The 20,214-nt window shown below is 39.6% G+C and overlaps 1 protein-coding gene across 3 annotated transcripts in view; it reads right to left on the bottom strand.

Annotated features, from left to right (window-relative positions):
• Positions 1-20,214, bottom strand: part of LOC136883899 (PHD finger protein 14) — a 319,931-nt gene that overhangs the window by 110,661 nt on the left and 189,056 nt on the right. For 2 of the 3 annotated variants that reach the window (XM_067156007.2, XM_067156006.2), the window contains exon 11: positions 6,496-6,715. In XM_067156007.2, the coding sequence (XP_067012108.2) occupies positions 6,496-6,715 (220 nt within the window). The remainder of the gene's footprint in view (positions 1-6,495; positions 6,716-20,214) is intronic. The other variant, XM_067156008.2, reaches the window with a different exon arrangement.

The raw sequence follows: 20,214 nt of genomic DNA, 5'->3' as shown, positions 1-20,214 counted from the left end.
TTAAAATTAAGGTGTCTGCTGCACAAGATTCTTTTCATTTTATTGAATGGATTTTTGACTCGATCTGTTATTGTCTTTATCTTATCGATACAATCATTGGTCTCATTCACTGTTGTTCCTAAACATTTTTATTTCTGGATGTTTAGGTCTGTGTTCACATTTATCATTAGGTTCTCCTGCCACTGTGTTTAAGTAAGAAACAGTAAAAATTTACAATCACATTCAAAGAAACAAAATAAATTTGTGAACGTTATCTACGTGCAGGATCTGTTAGTATAACTGTTAAGGTCAGTTCTTAAGGTACAATATTTTGCTAGTAAATAAAACAACTTGAATCCTTTAAGATCCATGTGATCAGTGTTCCTTTTTAAGACTCAATTTTAAATGAACTGAAAATTGAGAAGAAGTTGTCCACTTTCTTTCTGCAATAAAAACTGCAGTTTTCTGCAACACTGAATATACAAGAAGAGAACTCTAGAGAAGGTGGTGGTGTTCGGCCTGATACCCAGTTGAAGTCCAAGTGGGAGAACACCGCTACGAGGGTCTCAATGTTTTTTAAGCATCAGCCCCGGGATTTGTCCGGTGTGAAAAAGAGGAACCATAGAAAACCATCTACAGGGCTGCCGACAGAGGGGTCTAAATCTACCTACTATCTCCCGAATGCAAGCTGACAGCTATGCGACTCAAACTGCTGCAGCCACTTGCTTGGTTCTTATAAAATTAAAAGTAGAGTTGGTCCTATAGTCGTTAATGTATTCAGGAGATGTGCCAACTTTCAAAAGTAAAACATCAAGAGGTTTTTAACGACATTGCAACGTGTTACAATGCATCACTGACATTACCTGTATCACTTCAAGAACATTTAACACATTATACTACTCTATTATGTAACTTTTGTTATTTATTCATAAAATAGTAAAATAATGCACATATTTGAGCTTTAGAACACAACTTCCCATCATAACTAACTTAAACCTCTTTGGAAACTCTGAACCAAATTTTTACTCAAAGCACTTACATTGCTGAACAGATTTTAAGCTTGTAAGTTCTTTTTCAGAAAGCAGTTATCTGAACTGAGTTTTTGTCCTTGTAAATGTCCTAAAGAACAGTCTGTTAGTTGGCTTTACTATGCAGAAATGATACAATCTGTGATCAACAAATACGGGGAATGATTGATTTCATGATTTATTTGTACATGTATAAAGGAATACAGCTTATTGTTCTTCAAAATAATTGCCTCCCATGGTTATGCATTTCTGACAATATGAGTAGAGGTCTCGCATACTCTGGGCGAAGACAGCCTGTGGGATGCAGTTGAGTTCAGTGTTCACATTGCGTTGAATGTTGGCAATGTCTGAAAACTGTTGTCTTTTCCAATGTTTCTTCAAGTGAGGAAAAAGGAAATAATCGGCAGGGGCCAGATCTGGTCAATAAGTGATGATGGAGCACAATAACCTCCTTACATGCCAGAAACTGCTGCACAGTTATGATAGTACAGGGGCATGCATTATCTTGCAGCAGCAGTGTTCTCCCCATAAATTTTCATCAGCTGGGTGGCAGGAATGAGTAGCTGGGTGGGGAATACCATGTAAAAAATGAATACGATAAAATTTCAACTTATTCCCCTCAGGTGGTGGTGGTGGTGATTATTGTTTTAAGAGGAAGTACAACTAGGCAACCATCCTCTATATAACACTAATCAGAGAGAAAAATGGAAGGGAACCGACACTTCGAAAAATGAAGATATCGGACAAAGAAAGGTAAGGGCCACGAAGGGCGTGAAAATAAAAGACTCCCTAGCCCTCGCAAACCTAATAGCGTCGGGGTCGGAAAAGAACAAGAGTTGACCAAGAGAGGTCGGATAGGACAGAAGAAAGTGAGGAGCCCAGCACAAGTGGAAGCAATGCCAGGACTCAGCTGAGGACCCCGTGGTTGCCAACCCACGCTCCAAAGTTCAGAGCCCCTTGGGCCCCTTCTAGTCGCCTCTTACGACAGGCAGGGGATACCGTGGGTGTTATTCTACCACCCCCACCCACAGGGGGGTTATTCCCCTCAGGCCATTAACAATAACATTAGACAGGTAAACATTAACTGCAAAAATGATCTTAGTGTTATCACGAAGAAGACATAACAGAGTATTTTGAACTAATAATAATAATAATAATAATAATAATAATAATAATAATAATAATAATAATAATAATAATAATAATCGTATGGCCTCAGCTACCGTGTGCAGACATTTCGATTTGACGCCATCTGGCTGTCTGCTCGTCAATTTGGACGTTCCGTTTTACTCTAGGCCCACTAGATGGCAGACAGAGTAAACCGGAACTCTCTTGGGCGTCTATGGCTGAGATTTAATTTAATTTTGTCGGGTAAATACCAAATGTATCACCAGAGATCTTTTACATGCCAACATCGTACGACATGGAGTGTCGAGTGGACTTTTTTCCGCCCTTCTAAAATCCGACTACCTCTGCCGGGTTTGAACCCGCTATCTTGGGATCCGGAAGCCGACACTCTACCACGGATCCACAGAGGCAGCGTTCTATTGCTCGTTCATAATCATTTGGTTACTGAGGAGAAACAGACAGGTTTGTTACGTCCAGCAGAATTGAGAGCTCGCATGCGATTCCACGCTAATCCAGGCACCACTTGCACACAACCCTACATGATCAGCTGAACATTTAAACTCCGATGTAACTCGTGCAATTACTGTATTTACTCGTGTATTAGACCCCCACTGACTATTCGAGACGAAGAAAATGAAAAAAATAAATCTCGCCTATAAGACCCCCCAACGTAATTCGTCACAGAACGACGACGATTCCGCTTCGAAGCGGGTACAAGTCTTATTGCAGCTCTGATAACATCGCACAAATTTGTGAATAGTTTTGTCCGTATGACCTACGCAATGAAAACGAGTCGAATCCATGCGGTACATCTGTGTTTCGCAGTTAAGAAATGTCCGCCTCTGTAGCGTAGGTCTACTGCAGCTCTGATGACGTCGCACAAATAAATAAACAGGCCTAGTTTTGTGCCCAACCCGCGCATTGCAAGTATGCATCAGTCATGCTATATGTCTGTGTTTTGTAGTTAATAATGCCCACCAGCATAATGGTTAGCACAATAATTAGTTGCTGTTTTTGGGGGGTCTGACTTCGATTCCCGGTACCGTACTGGCAGAGATTTACGAATGACAGGAAGGTTGATATGCGGTAAAACCGGTACATGTAACTCCCCTCCACTGGGAGTGTGTCTAAAAAGAGCTGTAGATGAAGAAACGAGTTTACTTTAGTTAAGAAATATTCGCGGTTGTTGCTATTTATACAGCAGGCGTTTAATATCTCGTAACTCGGGCCAATATAGGTATATATTTGGAGAGAAGTAAGTTTAAAATGTGATAAAAGCTATCCAATTAAAACGATTGTTTTACTCGCCAACATACCTAACAAATAATAGTAATAATAATAATTTTAATGTACCCCACGTACTTTAAATGATTTTCAGAGATGAAAAACAAAACATACTAGGGTATGCGTTAATAAAAAAAGAGACAATGAACGTCGAAATTAAACATTATGATAATAAAACGCATTACCGTCACACCTGTAGATATCCTTAAATCCGGTATAATTTCCTGTTATTTATTTTTATTTTTTCCGTCAAACTTTTGGCACTATCAGGGCGATAATTTACCTAACCTAAACAATGTGGTCTGTCTTATCTCATGGACAGCTGTTTACACAAATCCTGATGTGATAAATGTAGAGAACAAGCATGAAATATACTTAAAAATAAGGGTCTGTGTTTCAACAGCCGCAGTTATCAAAAGAATGTTTGCAGTTACTATGTATTACATTCAGAAGTACAACTCGTAACATATGCTAGTTATCAGCTGATGGTTTGGGATGCCTTCTACAGCACTTCTTTATTCGGAAGGAGTGGCTTCTGCTACATATACACCAACTGGGAATATCAAAGACCATCTGGGAATAGATTTACACTGTTTAGACTCTATAGTCGGGAACGAAATTATTTTTAAAAGGTTCAAAAAGACGGGACCTTGTATGCTCTTGATTGCATTGCATGGCTCAAAGAGAATGAAGCATGGCTGATGCGACTGGCGTGAGAGAGCAGTGAAGACGACGTCACTTAAATGCCGACACGCCGGTAGCAAGGCAGGGAAGTTGGCGGCGCAAGGTGATAATTCAAATGAAAGCAGTGATCAGGTTTACTGTGCGCTGGGCCTACTGCTGAACTGACAGAGACAAATGATTGGCCATTAAATTCTTTTGTATCAATATTTAATTATATGATAACACGATATCATTATCCCTTTCTTCTACGGGATCAAGTATGAAGTGAGACGAATCTTTGTAGTGAGTTTTTACGGCTGTATGCCCTTCCTGACGTCAGCCTCACCAGAGGAATTAATGAGATGTAACAAATGAAGTGATATGAGTATCTAAAACGGACTTTTATATGTACCGTAGGCCTAAAAGTCATGTTCACCATTTATCATCCTTTAACGTTTAGAAATACTGCCTTCCGACGAAAATAGCCAGTATAACTTAAATACAATCTAAGTCTGTTACATAACAGTACGTATAGAATGTTTACACGTATAATTTTAGCTCTTTATAACCTAGAAGTCATGTGTTTGCTGCACAATTTTTGAGGTTATCGCATATTGGACCCCCCTTTACTATTTTTGGCTGTAAAAGTGGGGGAAAAAGGGGGTCTAATACGTGAGTAAATACGGCATGCTGACAATAATGAAGATATTTAATTTATATAAACAGTTTTACGGTATTTACCTTTTAATTTGGAAATTCGGAACCCACAATGACTCTAATATGTATTAATATTACATAAATCGAGCGAGTTGGCCGTGCGGTTAGGAGCGCACAGCTGTGAGCTTGCATTAAGGAGATAGTGGGTTTGAACCCCACTGTTGACAGGCCTGAAGATGGTTTTATGTGGTTTCCCATTTCACATCAGGTAAATGCTGGGGCTGTACCTTAATAATTAAGGTCTCGGCCTCTTCCTTCCCACTCCAAGCACTTTCCCATATCATCGTTGCCATAAGACCTATCTGTCATATAAATTTAAAAAACTAGTAATTTATTAATTTATTTCACGAGAAGACCTATCCATGCCAGTGCGATGTAAAGCAACTTTAAATATTATGCAACTAGAACATATCTAGATTATGGGTGGTGTGCCCATGAGAAAGGTCCGAGGGAGACACTGAGCAGCCACCAGGATCAATTTGTGGCATATTGCACATTCGATGTTGTGCCTTCCTGTAGGTATTCTTTATGAATTCTCTCTCCAACATTAAAGAAGGTAATGAGCATTATCATGATGCGTGACTTCTCATAATGAACCCTTTTGGATTTTGGTGACTCCATACTTTGCCTCTTCGATTATGAGTCGCACTTCAGGCACCACAACTCATCGCCTGTAATGAAGTGTTCAAGAAAGGTGGAGTAACTATCCACAATGTCGGGAAAGTCTCCACAAGCCTCCATCCTGTCTTTTTCCATAAAGCACTGTTTCCAGTCACCTGGCGCAGCATGTTGTGATATTCCCTTGGTGTTTTCCCAAGTTTGAAGCAGAATTCTACATTTGTATGTTACTCCATTTTGAACTTAACAGAATCACAGCACTACACTGCACTCCCACAATGCATAACACAAACTGTAATGGACAACCACAAAGCTTTGGGAATGAGGATCGACTCACCGACCTCAGGCTAGCAGAGAACACCATCAGCTGATTGCATCTGCCCTGACAATGTCCACAGAACATCAATTCTCTCCAGTTAATGTTAGGAAAGCACAGATTTTTCAACAATACATGAATACTAAATTTGCTTTAAAAAATGAGAGATTGGTCTCTGCAATAAAGCGTGGGAGGAAGGATAATAAAATAGGGAGTCTCCTGCTTAAAGCAGGGGAGTTTGTACATCTGCACACAGCAAATCTCTGAAGACAGCAGGGAGAATCCTCTCAAAACATTTCATGGAAGAACACAATCCTCACCAATGAGGGAATGACAAAGAAAGAGAGATTATCATAGAAATAATATAATACTGTACACGTACTGATGCTTTATGAACGATATCCAAAACCTGCATGATGTTTTCCTTGCAATCCCCAGTATCTTCTCTCCTCCTAACAGTTATTTCAATCAAAGTTTGAGAGATGAAATATAGATAATTCAATTGTTCATAATGATGTAACTTGACAAATATAAAATGTGATAAATTGTGGCCCTTCATGAGCAATTTTATGGGGGAAAATAATGGCCAATAGTCGATGGGCTTACAAAAGAGTAGAAATCTATTCAAATTTACTATCAATACTACGCAGACGTACTATACATGCATACTTATACACTGAGGTATTTACAAAAGGAAGAGGAAGGAAAGAACTGTAAAGGATACCAATTAACAAGAAGGAGAGAGAGGTAACTTATTCATACCATTCCCACGAGTACCTGATGATTTCCCTTCATGTGAGTTCTCTGACTTAATAGCTGCTTGCATTGCAGACACAGCTACTTGTGGTGGTGGCTTGCCCAGTTCATCAATGGATGGAAGGTTCTTGGTAGGTATCACATGAAGTATAACCGAATGATATTTGTGCACTGTCTGCTTCAGATTAACGTTGATACGACTAAGTTCTGAGTTTTCCTTAAGGAGCTGTTGAAAAATACAAATACACAGAATATGAGCAAAAGGGTAAAAATTACATCCAATATGGGGAGAACACACTTGTATCTACAAAAAATATAAAAATAATTTCTAATGTTTAGGTTGCAGAAACTTAACGTTCTTAACATCATTTTGTTTGTTTTTCAAATGATTAAAATATCTTAAAATATCAGCAAGCCTCAATGCATCCATGGCTAGTCATCGTTATTACCTTTTATGCTGGTGAGAACAGTTAACAAATGAGCACCACAGAATAAATTCATTCTGAATACAGTTCAAATGAACCTGTTACAGGAACCCATACATAAAAATTATTATTATTTACATTTTATGGCCTTCATTGGACCACTCTAGCCAACTTTATACAAAGAATTTTTCAGTTTCCTGTCAGCCCAGTACTTATTCATTCTCTCTGATCTTATCCTCCTTTCTTCATAGGAAATCACCCTTCCTATTGTCTGATTGTTGATTCTGATTCGTTTGTGAGTTTCTTGATTTTGTCGGTTTTGTTTCTTAGGTCTTCCACTGTAATTTGTAGTTCATAAAAATTACAGGACTATTTTTTTTTTCTTTTTAAGATTCAAAACCTCAAAATAGTGCAGCTCTCTCCTTCCTAGCATGTATGTCACGACAGTGAAGGGTCTGTTTGTCTGGTTACCATTTACTACCTTATATCCAGGGCATCTTCAGGTCTGAGGCCAGTCACTTCCATAACTACATATATAAAACTGTCTGTATTTAAAAAAAAAATATCAACCTGATACTTGGTATTTACACTGGATAGGGTACTGTACACCGGATACTGTCTGTTACAGCATCATGGGAAAACAGATGAAGGAATTTTCATGAAACTTGATATTTCAGTTTAAGATAAGGGCGAGTGATGTTAACTGTATGTTATCACAAAACATTCAGCAAGAGAGGGGGGGTTCTGAGGGAGCCTAAAACGTACCTCTTTTATAGTTTGTTTTAGAGAAAAATTGCTCATGGCATCACTTATTTACAATATTTCTTAAAAATGTTTTGTTCTAATTTCTTCTGATACAGATGAGAAAAATATCAGAAAGTTCAAATCTAAGAGCCGATAACTAACTCTATGGAAAGTTGCTAAGGAGATCATACCAGCAAAGCTTTATATACTTTGTACATTCACTGACATGCCTCAGAATGTTAACAGCAACATGTGGGATCAACAGAAATGTAACAAGGTACATGCTAGTGATCGTTCCATCAACGACAAGTACTGTACAACGGCTAGTCCTCCTACTACGGCTTCCTTGGGCAACCATGAGGTCTAATTCCTCCTGGGTCATATTGAAGGGCAGTTTTAGCTATGGAGTTAGTTATCACCACCTGAGCATGCATGCTTCCTGCATTTTATTTTTAATGGATGTCACTCTCGTCCATTCTCATTCTTCATAAGGTCTAGCCTTGTAACACCACTGGACCAACAACATTTTCATCTAGATTACATGGACGACATCTTGTGTTCTGTTGATTATAACTGTTCTAGTTTTCCTTTTAATTTTCTACGTTATGTCATTTCAAGTTGGGGTAATATGTGATAAATTTCATTTTGATCTGTATTAACACATTGGTGATGGGCCCCGAGAATTCTTGTTTTTATGGACCTTGTGTTTCCTTGATCGGTACTACAATCTGGTGGCAAAATTATAAGTTTTAAATGGTGTATTCATGAAATAAACTATTGCAACTATTGCTCCATCATCTTCTTTTCTTTAAACTTTCATAACAAAACAATATCGGAAATGTCAAACTATTTCTTGGAGCTTCACTACAGCTGTCAACATGGCACAGCGCATGCAGTTGCTAACAGATATGGACATTTGTGATGAATTATGTGCTGACCGGTGATCATATGTACCTAAGGACAGTGAATTAGATATATCTAATTATGTGAGCAATTCTGACAGTGTTTTTGGTTCTTTTATGTCAAATTGTGGACAAAAATCTCATGCGATGGAATACAGCAGGGACTCAGATGCACACAAGTCGAGTTCAGATAGCACTTGTAGTATGTAGTACATACAGAAACAGTCAGTGGCTTCTCTAAAGATAATCCAGTTCATAATTTAGAAGTTTGAGGTCGATATCTAGAATATCTTTCGTGTTACAAGAGTTTGAGTGCAGCAGTGTAAATTTGTTCTTGCAGGCTTGAACTATCCAGTCAACAGGGGGTAGCAGCCTCCGTTTGGACCCAGTCACCAATGTGTTAACAATTGATCACAAGTTGGTGCAAGTTTAAAAATAATTGTATATTTTAATTTGAGGCTATGATTTTTGTGTACAAATAAATTGTTCTCTTAGAACTATTACACTTTATTGAAAGTCCATAAAAGTTATGTACCTCTCCTCATAGGGCCTTTGTACTTCCATATCCTTGTCATTAGTAGTTGTATGTTTTTGCGTCCATTGTATTTGTTTAGATCACCTAAATTAATTAGGGGGAGGGGAGGGGAAGGGGTGGCTTGCTTTCTGCAGCACGGCTTTATACGGAAAGGGTGGCTTCTGCTACACATACACCAACTGGGAATAACAAAGACCAAACCATTTGCGAGTAGATTCTCACAGTTTTGAACTTTATAATTAAGAACAAAACTATTTTTAAAGTTTCAAAAAGACAGGATCTTGAATGCTCTCAATGGCTGTGAAGATGATGTCACTGGGAATGACGACAACGCCGGTAGTAGGGAAGCTGGCAGTACAAGACAACGATTTATTTATTTATTCGTATCAGAAGCAATACATCATATAAATTATTAGTTAAGAATGAGAAATAATTAGATGGGCCTAACTGGTAAAAACTTACCAGAGGTACATTCAAAGTAACAATTATATCATATCAGACCAGAATTTGGCGAGATCTCGACCATTTGGTGTAGCCTTCACTAAATCTTGCATGGTGCAAACGAGAGGGCAGGAGTTGCAATTAACGAGGTGGCCATGGTTTGTTCTTCTCCACAGGCACAGAGGGTTGACTCTTCAGACAAACCCCACTTCTTCATATTGTTCTTAGATCGACCGGCCCCAGACCGCAGCCTATTCAGACTTTTCCATGTAGACCACGACTCCATTGAGATAATTCGTATGAAAGCAGTGATTAGGTGCACCGTGTGATATTCATTCATTTATTTAGCTTCTATCTCTCTCTTTCTTAGCATTAATCCCGACTTGCAGGGTCTGCTGCTTTGCTACATCTCCTCCATTTCTGTCTGTCGTTGACATCTTCTGGTGTTAAGCCAACACTGTGCATGTCTGCCCTGATGTTATCAGTCCATCTTTTTGCCGGTCTTCCTCGTGGTCTTGTTCCCTCTGGGTTAATGTGGAGCGCTGTTTTGGCAACTGAGTCGTCCTGTTTTCTCATGACGTGGCCGTACCAGCGGAGACGGGCTTCCCTCATTTTGTCTATGATGGGCGCGATACCAAACCTTTGCCGGACGTCCGTGTTCCTTATGTGGTCACATCGGGTCAGCCCCATGGACCATCGAAGCATCTTCATCTCCATGGTTGTCAACATTTGCTCCTGTTGTTTCATCATGGGGCGACATTCAGTCCCATAGATCGCTGCTGGCCGTACCACACTCTTATAAACTTTTGCCTTTAGATTTTGAGGCATCTTTTTATCACAGAGGACTCCAGTGACCTGTCTCCACTTGAGCCAAGCTGCATTTACCCTCATCCGAGTATCAGGAGTGGTGTCACAGTTTGAGGTGACAACGGATCCCAAGTACTTAAATTGCATGGTCTTCTGCAGGTCTTCTTCACTGATACTTATGGTACCTCTGGTTTGGGGGCCACATTCCAGGTATTCTGTCTTCTGGATATTGAGGTGCAGTCCATTTTCAGCCAGTCTGTCCTTCCACGTTTGAACCTGATGCTGGAGTTCAGGACAGGTTTCTTGTGCAAGTACCACATCATCGGCATAAAGAAGGGTCCAGGGATGTGAAGTCTGTATGTCAGCTGTTGCCGTATCCATGCAGAGGATGAATAGCAATGGTGAAAGGGCAGAACCTTGATGAACACCCACAGTGATACCGAAAGGCGGAGAGATTCCAGCAGGACTCCGGACAACACTAGTGGAATTGCGATACAGAAGTTGCACCCAGCTTACATACTCTTCAGGGACGCCATGACAGCGAAGAGCTCGCCAAATAAGTTTGTGTGGGATACGGTCAAAAGCCTTTTCTAGGTCTAGAAATGCCATGTGTACACTCTTCTGTCTCTCTCTGTGCTTTTCCATCAAGAGGCGTGTGGCATGGATAGCATCGATGGTACTGCATCCCGTAACAAATCCACACTGGTTTGGTGTTACAGAGAAAATACATCTGAGTCTGCTGTCAAGTACACGTTCAAAGATCTTGAAAGTATGACAGAGGAGTCGTATAGGGCGATAGGTCGAGCAATCACTCACATCTCCTTTTCCCTTCCAGATTGGAACTGTTGTGCTAGTTGTCCATGAATGTGGAAGCTGTTTCTCGGCGATGATTTGGTTGAAGAGTGAGACAAGGAACTCTGAAGCAGGCTTTCCGAGCATTTTCCAGATTTCCGCTGGTAAGTCATCTGGACCAGTTGTTTTTCCATTTTTCATTTTGCTAATGGCAAGCATTACTTCCTCGGATGTAATTGAGGGAACAGGGCCTACGATAGGATCAGGACTAGAAATTGGTGGATGCGTAAATTCTTTGTTGCTGATGTTATTAAAGTAATCTGCCCAACGCTGGAGAATGGATTGTTGATCTCGTACCAGTTTGGCGTCGGCTCCCTTGATGTGCATGACGTGCCCAATGTCCTGAGTTAAACGGTGACGGGACTTATCAAGACGATATATATTGTTTTCTCCTGATGGTGTGTCGAGCTGGTCGTATAGTGACTGGTAATAATGGTCCTTTTGCTGCAGATTTCAGGTCGCGATATTGCTGAAGCTCAGTATCAAGACGCGAGTTCCACCAAGTCTTGTAGGCTATCTTTTTCTCCTTGATTGCTTGCTTGACTTCGTCTGTCCACCACCAGGTTTGTTTATCAATATATTTTCGTCCGGGTATGGTTTATCCCAACGTTTTTGTCGCCGCCTGATGTATCTGTTCCACAGCATCTTTCCACATGTCTTATACTCGCTTCTATAGACTGTACAATTACATATTTTGAAATATGCCAACAGTATAGGAGTTGTCGAGTGATTTCCTAAAACTAACAATAATATATGCACAATAATGAACATTTTGAAAAAGAAGATAAAGAAAAAAACCAGAAACACCAAATACCTCAATGTTACGGCAGCACATCTTAATGTTTTTTAAAATAAATAATATTAATAACCAACATTTACAAGACAAAATAAAAAAAAAAAATCTATTGGTGTGGTGTTAATAATACAGACATGCCAACTTTCAAAAGTGAAAAATCAGGAGAAATTTGGCAGCGAATCGCGACGTATTACGACACATCACTGATGGCAGAACATGTACAAATTCATTATAATTCAATACATTAACAATTCTATTTGGCCTACATAAATATTTTTCATCATTTACATGTGAATACTAAATACTGGACATACCTGAACTGTAGGAACATGTGACTTCTCATCCTTCAACATGGTGATCACATTACGACTAATTGTTGTTCAACACATCTGTAGCTGACTTAGCCCTCATCAGAAACTCTGAACTAAATTTTTGCTCAAAGCACTTGCCTTGCTGAACTGATTTCAAGGTTAAAAGTTTCCCCAAAGTGTGTTCAGACAGCAAGGATCTGAACTGTGTTTTGTCTTTGTGACTGCTAAAAATCCTTTCACATTCTACATTGCTATGTGGAATTGGTAAAATAGCAAGCATCATCTTATACTCGCAAGCAGCACACTTCAACTCGCCGTGCGGTAAACATACACGGTTTGATAACTTCATTTGTTGCAAAACAGATGATCTTAGTGTCTCTAACTAAATCCAAAAGGTACTATTGCTGTCATTTTCTGACATCTGGGAGTCCATTAAGGTACTAATACAGCCATCCGAACACAGATCCGATAGTTAAGTTAATAAATTTCATTATTCGTCCGTATTGAAACAAGATTACAATTTATTAAAATTTGTATCCACCTTATTCAATACATTAAAATGTTGTTAAGATGAAATTACAACATATATTTTGTCAGAACTAGTTTCAACGCCTTTTATTGCGTCATCATCGGCTGATATACATTTTAGGAGATATTGGCAAACACATAAGTTTCTCTACTTCACATAAAACAAATTTTTAAAAACATATTGATGGTCTAAAAACCGTGTTAAAATTATATTGTTTCAAAGTCCATATTATCTGAGACTTGCGAGTATTAAACTTTAAGTTGATCAGGTCCAATGTAAGTTGGTTTGCTTCCTCATAAATTAACGTGGGTTTAACAAGAACAACCACTGAAAACACAATCTTCTTAAAGAAATATTAGCTCAGTTTAACACTTCCTTAACTATGATGTAGAACCGTATTAAAATAATTCAATAAAATCTTCAAGCCGTTATAATGTAGCAATCGTAGTGAGGTGGAAATGAGCAGTCGGTGCTTTAAGATGTTAACAATTATCTCATTCCCAGTTCAATGCGGACCTGAAATAATAGGAATCTAGTAAAATATCGCTTAACTGAAAAGGCAGGAAAATAAAATTTACATCTTATAACGCAAACATTTATGCGACTCACCTCAAAAGAGCGTTGTCCTTGCGAAGCACCGAGTAGCTTAGCGAGCCGTGTTGTGTTAGCAATCAAGTGTCCAAGGTTGGTTTGGGCCGAAGAGGGGAACTAGGGGAAAGAGGGAGGAGCAACTGAGGGGCGGCAGCCTGTTGGAGCTCTGGAGGGCATGATCGTAAAAGGCAACAAGTAAAGCTATTGCGCATAATATGAAAAACTGTCTTGCTGTCCGGGATATGTACATTTTTAAAAAACTCAATAAGGTAATCAAAGAGAATATTTGATTTTTTGGAAATTTCATTTAAATTGAGGTTTGGATTAAAATACTGATCCAGGTGTATATAACAGCCCTCCGTAACATCCAGCAAACCTCCTTTTCCTAAGTTCTCCAAAATCTCAATGTCCTGTTCTATAGATGTGAATTTATGTTTTAGATCATGTACATACTGGCCTACCGCGGAAAATCTGTTATATTTTATTGCATTGGTATGTTCCGTGTATCTAATTTTAAAACTTCGTCCTGTTTGACCTAGATATGTGCACCCACAGTCGTTACATTTAAATCTATATACTCCCGATTTGGTATATGGGTTCGATCTATTAACTGAAGTTGAATTGTGCAATACAACTGTATTATTATTATCATCAGTACGAAATGAAACCTTCACATTATGTTTCTTGAAAACATTAGTAAACCTATATATATATCTTTATTATAAGTAAAAGTTGCGAATGCCTTATGATTGGGTTTGTCCTTGACCAAAGTGGTTTGTTCCCATTCGACCCATAATAAACTACAGACCTAGTCCTCTATATAAATTAGCTAAGTTCATTCAAAAATTCCTTAAACAACACTATAAATTTACGGCAAACAAATCCATTAAGAACTTTATAGAACTGGTTAATAAATTAAGCAGTTTTAAATTACAAGATCACCATACCTTACATTCATTTGATATTGTCAACATGTTTCCGAGTATTAGTACTAATAAGTTGCTTCCTATTGTTTTTAAGAATCTAAGGTCCTACAGTTAGCTAAGTGAACTTGAAATACAAGATTTCATGAAATTGGTTAAGTTACTTGTAAACAATAACTACTTCGTTTTTGACAAGGTCATTTATAAACAGGATGGATTGGCAATGGGATCTCCAGCCTTGGGAATCTTGGCGGAGATTTATCTGGATTCTTTGGAAACATACATGATGGAGAATGACAAAGTTTTTGACAATATTCTGTTTTGGTCTAGATTTGTGGACGATACAATAGTAATTTTGGACACATGTGTTAGAGACGCAAAGGCTACTCTAGAGGTACTTAATTATTATTGATTTAAGTCCACTAAGGAGCGCTGATGACTAGTTCTTCCTCGATGCTCTTCTTCGTTCCCAATATCTCTTGAGCCCTGCTGATAATTTCTCCCTTCTCTCCTGTGAAAGGAGCTTCCGACTTCTAGGAACTCTAAGCGGTGGGGTCCAAGACTGTACCATAGCACAAAATTTGGAACGATCTTCTATATTAATGTCTGAAATCCCAGCCGAATCCAAGTCCCTCTGTACTTCATTAAGCCACAAGCTTCCAGTCTTGTAGCTTTTAACCAAAGAAAAGATCTTCTTGGTAAGCCTGTTGCTGTCCATTCATTGTAGGTGTCCGTAGAACTTAAGCCTCCTACGTCGCATGCTGGTATTGGCTGATTCTAACTGTCGATACAGCTCAGAGTTCGATTTAAGTCTGTACGTTCCACCTGGGAGCAATCTCGGTCCATGAATTTTCCTGAGGATACGTCTTTCGGTTTTCTCTAGATCATCCATTGTGCCTTTTTTGTTCATCAGGAGGGTCTCTGAGGCGTACAAAAACTGTGGTCTGACAACAGTTTTGTAATGACAGATCTTAGCATTTTTCGAAATGCACCTCTTATTATAATGGTTGTGGGATAGTTGGTACGCTGCATTGAGTTTGTTACACCTTTCTAGGATGGATGTACCGTCTCTACCATTGGGGTGGACCCATTCACCAAGATAGCGGAAGCGATTGACTTTCCCAATAGTTCCATGTATGGTCGTCAATGGGGGATTTCCGGGATGCCGAGTCTCAAAGTACTTAGTTTTGTCGTATGATATGTGTAAACCTGCCCTCACCGCTATCTCGTGTAGGGCTTCAATAGCAATGACAGCATCCTTAGAGTTGTTGGTTAGGATTGCAATGTCATCTGCGAATGCTAGGCACCTGATCTCAATCTTTCGGGTCCCGGCTCCAATGGTAACTGGTTTGATTTCTAGATTCCTCAGTGTACATTCCCAGTTCTTGATGACTTTATCAAGCACTAGATTAAACAGAATGGGTGAGAGGCCATCACCCTGTCGTACTCCAGTTTTTATCTTGAAACTCCGAGATAGTTCTCCCCTGAACTTCACCTTAGATGTTGTATCCGTAAGAGTCTGTTGGATGAGGGTGCATGTGTTGTAATCAACACCTCGTTCTTGCAGTACGGAGAAGAGTGTCTGGCGGTCGATGGAATCATAAGCTTTTTTAAAGTCGACGAAAACCACAGCGATGTTCATACTCCTTACTTGTTTTAGTTGGAGAATGGTTTTTAGGTTGAAGATCTGCTCGGTACAGGACCGTCCCCGCCAAAATCCTCCTTGATATTCACCAATCGTTCGATCACATTGGCTTTCTACATTGTCCAGTAAAATCCTTGACAGCACTTTGTATGCTACTGACAGCAGAGATATCCCTCGGTAGTTGTTGACATCACTGCGGTCACCTTTTTTATGTAAAGGGTGTATGATAGCTGATTTCCAGTCATCAGGGATCCTGCCAGTCTCCCAGCAGTTGATCAAGATCTGGTGTATGGCCTCTGTGATCGTATTTCCACCTGCTTTTAGAGCTTCCGCAATGATGCCATCTTCCCTGGGTGCCTTGCAGTTCTTAAGATGTCCGATGGCATTAGCAACTTGCTGCTTTGTTGGTGGGTTAGATGGGAGGTGTACCTCTGGAGGGTCTTCAACAGGTAATCTTTCCGTGAGCTCCTCGCAATTGAGCAGCTGCTCAAAGTAGTTTGCCAAAAGTTCCACGTTCCGGCGGTTACAGGTGACCAACTCCCCATCCGTATTCTTAAAGTGAAGACATTGTGGTTTATAACCCAAGAGTTCCTCTTTGAAGGCCCGATAAAAGTTTCTGGTGTTGTACATTTTGAATTCTTCATCTAACTTCTCCAGTCTTGACCGATCGTAAGATCTTTTCACACGTCTGATGGTCTTACTCGACAGTTCCTGCATCATTCTGAAATTTTCCCAGTCTTCCTTTCGTTTAGTCGAGTACCACTTCGTCCACGCTGCGGCGCGCTCATCAACTGCAAGATCACATACAGTATTCCACCATCTATGTCGTCTCTTCCTTCGAGGTTGTCCGAGGTTATTGGTCGTTTCGCATATGGTGGACTTCAGTTGGTTCCAGTCTTTCATATCTTTCTGCAAGATGTCAGTTGCAAAACGTTCTTTATTCTCCGACAGGAATTGGGGATCAATCCTGAGTGGAACTGTGGTAGAAGGTATATTTCGTTTGGGCAGTAATCTGGTCTTTATTTGTGTGAAGAAATGGTCAGAATCAACGTTCCAACCTTTACGAACTCTAACATTTATGATCTCTTTCCTGCATTTTACACTGATTGCAACATGATCGATTTGAAATGATCCTATAGCTGCGTTCGGTGATTGCCAGGTGGTCTGGTATTTTGGCTTTCTGGGGAAAACTGTGGACATGATCTTCAACTGATATAATCTACACAGTTCAATTAAGCGCTTGCCGTTGGTGTTTGTTCGTCTATGTGCTGTGTAAGGCCCCAGTATATCTTGGTACTGTCGTTCTTTTCCCAGTTGAGCGTTGAAGTCACCTACGAATATTTTGACATGGTGACCGGGGATCTTACTGATGTCGTCTTCTAGCATCTGCCAGAAACTTTGGGCCTTTTCAGGGTTCTTCTTATTGTCATCATTAACTGGAGCATGTGCATTTACAATAGAGTATCCCTTGTTGCCACATCTTAGACATAACACAGAGATGCATTCGCTAGCTGATGTAAATCCAATGACAGAATCCATTATATCACGTCGTACTAAAAAAGCTGTACCAAAAACGCTGGAGCCATGTGTGTTCTTAGACGCTGGTTTCCCCTTGATTACTCTACAACCTTCTGACTCAAAAGCCACATCATCAGTAAATCGGGTTTCTTGGACTGCTGTTATTGCAATTTTGCGCTTATGCAGGATGTCGGTCAATTGCTTGAGTTTTCCGGTCTTACAGAAGGTTTGAATATTGATGGTTCCAAAGTGTGTGACAGTTTTGGGTCTCAATAGGTTGGTGATATTGGGGAACTCCGACTTTCCCCACACGATGACTTCAGGCTCCCCAGAATCCGAAGGTCTGAATGCGCCACCATTGGTGACGGGAGATTGGTACTCCCTGGGGTAGTGACATCTGCGTCGTTGTTTATCATCGTATGCGAACTAGTAAAGAACTTTACTAGGGGTGAAGACTAAACGCCTTCAGGGTTGGCCACTCCGAATCTTATTCAGGAGCGTTGATTACAATGGGGTCGCCACTCCCAAAGGCATTTTAGAGCTACTGCCAGCAATTATTTAGGCCGCCCCTTACATGGGGAACAGATGCCCTTGCAGCCGCTCCTGACATGGGAAACAGACACTGCTGATGCCAAGCGTACTTATATTATTCCCTAAGCACTGGGCTGCCTCTTCCGCAATCTCCACCATTCAGAAGTCCATCTTCTCTGCTGTAGATTCCGTTGAGGGCTTCACTCGTAACCCTGAGCTGGGACCCTTACCAGATGCTACACACCGGGTCAGTGTGCTCTGGGACTCACATAGGCAGGGGCGCAAATCCCTGGGCAGGGCTACCTCCGACGAGGGTCCCTACCTGCTAGGAGGTACTTAATAACATTGACCCACAGATTAAGTTTACGTTGGAGTCAGAAAGTAATAAATAAATTAATTTTCTTGACCTAAAAAATCAACAGATCGGGTTTTTCTTTTGCGTGTAGTATTTTTAGAAAGCCTACATAAACGGCAGTCACTATTAGACAGGACTCAGAACACCCACAGAGTCAAAAAAGCTCTACATACAATAGTTTAGTAGAACAGGCTTTTAAGATCCCTATGACAAAAGCTAATTTGAATAAAGAACTCAATATAATACGTTCAATAGCTAAGGTTAATGGTTTTAGTGACTGCTTTATTGAACGTATTATTAACATGTTCAGATACCTTTTACAAACCACTTTGGTCAAGGACAAACCCAATCATAAGGCATTCGCAACTTTTACTTATAATAAAGATATATATAGGTTTACTAATGTTTTCAAGAAACATAATGTGAAGGTTTCATTTCGTACTGATGATAATAATAATACAGTTGTATTGCACAATTCAACTTCAGTTAATAGATCGAACCCATATACCAAATCGGGAGTATATAGATTTAAATGTAACGACTGTGGGTGCACATATCTAGGTCAAACAGGAAGAAGTTTTAAAATTAGATACACGGAACATATCAATGCAATAAAATATAACAGATTTTCTGCGGTAGGCCAGCATGACATGATCAAAACATAAATTCACATCTATAGTACAGGACATTGAGATTTTGGAGAACTTGGGAAAAGGAGATTTGCTGGATGTTACGGAGGGCTGTTATATACACCTGGATCAGTATTTTAATCCAAACCTCAATTTAAATGAAATTTCCAAAAAATCAAATATTCTCTTTGATTACCTTATTGAGTTTTTTAAAAATGTACATATCCCGGACAGCAAGACGGTTTTTCATATTATGCGCAATAGCTTTACTTGTTGCCTTTTACGATCATGCCCTCCAGAGCTCCAACAGGCTGCCGCCCCTCAGTTGCTCCTCCCTCTTTCCCCTAGTTCCCCTCTTCGGCCCAAACCAACCTTGGACACTTGATTGCTAACACAACACGGCTCGCTAAGCTACTCGGTGCTTCGCAAGGACAACGATCTTTTGAGGTGAGTCGCATAAATGTTTGCGTTATAAGATGTAAATTTTATTTTCCTGCCTTTTCAGTTAAGCGATATTTTACTAGATTCCTATTATTTCAGGTCCGCATTGAACTGGGAATGAGATAATTGTTAACATCTTAAAGCACCGACTGCTCATTTCCACCTCACTACGATTGCTACATTATAACGGCTTGAAGATTTTATTGAATTATTTTAATACGGTTCTACATCATAGTTAAGGAAGTGTTAAACTGAGCTAATATTTCTTTAAGAAGATTGTGTTTTCAGTGGTTGTTCTTGTTAAACCCACGTTAATTTATGAGGAAGCAAACCAACTTACATTGGACCTGATCAACTTAAAGTTTAATACTCGCAAGTCTCAGATAATATGGACTTTGAAACAATATAATTTTAACACGGTTTTTAGACCATCAATATGTTTTTAAAAATTTGTTTTATGTGAAGTAGAGAAACTTATGTGTTTGCCAATATCTCCTAAAATGTATATCAGCCGATGATGACGCAATAAAAGGCGTTGAAACTAGTTCTGACAAAATATATGTTGTAATTTCATCTTAACAACATTTTAATGTATTGAATAAGGTGGATACAAATTTTAATAAATTGTAACAGAGCCGATAGATCGGCACGCTGAGTGTTTTAAGGAATACCACTTGAGCCGATTGATCAGCTAGCTGAGCGTGTAAGAGTCACTATTTATTTTCACAACCAACATTCTTTTACCCCAGC

The sequence above is a fragment of the Anabrus simplex genome, chromosome 1 (genome assembly GCF_040414725.1).
Source record: "Anabrus simplex isolate iqAnaSimp1 chromosome 1, ASM4041472v1, whole genome shotgun sequence".
In the NCBI taxonomy this organism is placed as follows: Eukaryota; Metazoa; Arthropoda; class Insecta; order Orthoptera; family Tettigoniidae; genus Anabrus; species Anabrus simplex.
This window is presented reverse-complemented; position numbering and strand designations above follow the sequence as displayed.